Consider the following 1,771-nt stretch of genomic DNA (forward strand, 5'->3'; position numbering starts at 1 on the left):
TCCACTTTGTGCAGCGCTGGCTCCCACACGCACCCTCCCCGCCCCCCCCTCGCACAGCACCCTTCTCCACGCGCCCTCTCCCCCACGCACCGACCCCGCACCCCCCTCGCACAGCACCTTTTCCCCTATACATTGTCCATACCCCCCCCCAGTCCCCGCTCCCCCATACCCTTCGGCACAGCACCCTCACCCCCCGGCCCCGTCCCTGTCCTCCCTCACAGGGAGGCCGCCCCGCCCCGGCCCGGCCCCGGCGCTCACCGTCCAGCGACACGAACTGCCCCACGGCGGAGGATCCTCCGCCGCTGTTCTCCACGAACTGCACCTCGGAGACGATGATGTTGTCCTCCAGCACCGAGCCGCAGCCCGTGCACACCGCGTCCCCGCGCGCCGCGTCCACCTCGATCTCCGAGCAGCCGCAAGCGGCGCACACCCGTCCGCCCGGCATCTTGCCTCAGCGTCCCGGAGCCGGGCCCGGGCGCCGGCCCCGGCCGGTCCGCCGCCTCCGCCTCCTCCCTGCCGCTACCGCCGCGGCGCGGCCCGGCCTCGGCACAGGCCTCGCTCGCCGGGACCGGCAAGGGGAGGAGCGCGGCGGCGGCCGCCCTCGCCCGCTCTCGCGAGACTTCGCCTGCCGCTCCCCGCCCCTCCCTCCTTCCCTCAGCGCCGTTAGCCAGGTTCCCTTCGCCATCCCCGGGCAAACGAGCGCGAACCGCGCCTGGGGCCCGGGGGGCCGTTACTGAGGCGGCTCGCGCGGCCCGGCCGAGGGCGGGAAGGCGCTGGCGTCTGTCAGCGCAGCGCTGAGCTCCTGCGGCCTCGCCGAGGCGGCGGGAAGGCGCTTTGCCAGCCAGGTCTTGGGGAGGCCAGGGACGGCTCTGGAGGTGCTTCTTGAGGAGCAGCTGCGGGCCCCGCTCTCAAAAAGGGGCATTATGTTTGCCGTCCTCCATTTTAGGGTGTTTTGCTGCCGGTGGTGAGCGTCTGCCAGCACCAGGCAACGCGCTTGGGTATTCACAGTCCTGCTGATGCCGAAAAGCCGGTCGAAGAAACTCTCTAAGACTCGTTCTGGAGTTTCTTTATTGCAGCGCTGGATGCACGGGGGATAGTTCCACCTGCCGTGCATGCCACAGCTTTAGCACAAACGGGTAGTATAGAATAATTAATTGCATATTAATCAGATTAGTATACATATACATAAAAATGATTGCAACTGATTATCATAGTACTGCCTACATCCGATCGTGCGCAATGAAGGATCCATTTGAGTCAAAGGGCTGCTTTTGCAACCACCGACCCATTTGAAGTTCCTGTTGGCTGTCCTTGAACTCTTTATTCTTGTCCTTGTTCTTTGATCTCGAAGCTTAACGCAGTTTCAATCACGTGTGGTCAGTTTCAACATTGTTCTCATCTGGCATACAGGAACATCTAGTCGTAAGAGCAAAGAACTGCAAAACTTATGAGTAACTACCTCTACTAGTTAATTGCTTGGCTGTACTTTTGTCTATTGTTTCAATCATAGTGTTAGTGTAAGATTCTAATAATTATTTACCAAATCTCACTTTTACAGTCACCTAGCAGCAAACCAGTTTCCACCGCTGGTACAAAATATTAAAACCATCAAAATATTTAGACATGCCATACAGAATGTATGGAAATATGCTATCACTGCAAAAGTGGGCCCGCGGTGTTTCAGATCAGGTGATGTGTCTTGTGCTTAAGGCAGATCATGAGGTTTCCTTAAAATTTTCCCCAGGATTAATTCATTGCACCACAGACTTCT

At 58.9% G+C, this 1,771-nt stretch overlaps 1 protein-coding gene across 3 annotated transcripts in view; it reads right to left on the reverse strand.

Moving 5' to 3' along the window:
- The window catches only part of BRF1 (BRF1, RNA polymerase III transcription initiation factor 90 kDa subunit), a 176,013-nt gene extending 175,557 nt beyond the window's left edge, over positions 1-456 (reverse strand). For 2 of the 3 annotated variants that reach the window (XM_010584136.1, XM_010584132.1), the window contains exon 1: positions 259-456. In XM_010584136.1, the coding sequence (XP_010582438.1) occupies positions 259-445 (187 nt within the window). In that variant the 5' untranslated portion in view covers positions 446-456. The remainder of the gene's footprint in view (positions 1-258) is intronic. The other variant, XM_010584137.1, reaches the window with a different exon arrangement.
- Positions 457-1,771: the final 1,315 nt, after the last annotated feature.

Source organism: Haliaeetus leucocephalus, unplaced genomic scaffold (genome assembly GCF_000737465.1).
Source record: "Haliaeetus leucocephalus isolate CR32 unplaced genomic scaffold, Haliaeetus_leucocephalus-4.0 Scaffold944, whole genome shotgun sequence".
NCBI lineage: Eukaryota > Metazoa > Chordata > Aves > Accipitriformes > Accipitridae > Haliaeetus > Haliaeetus leucocephalus.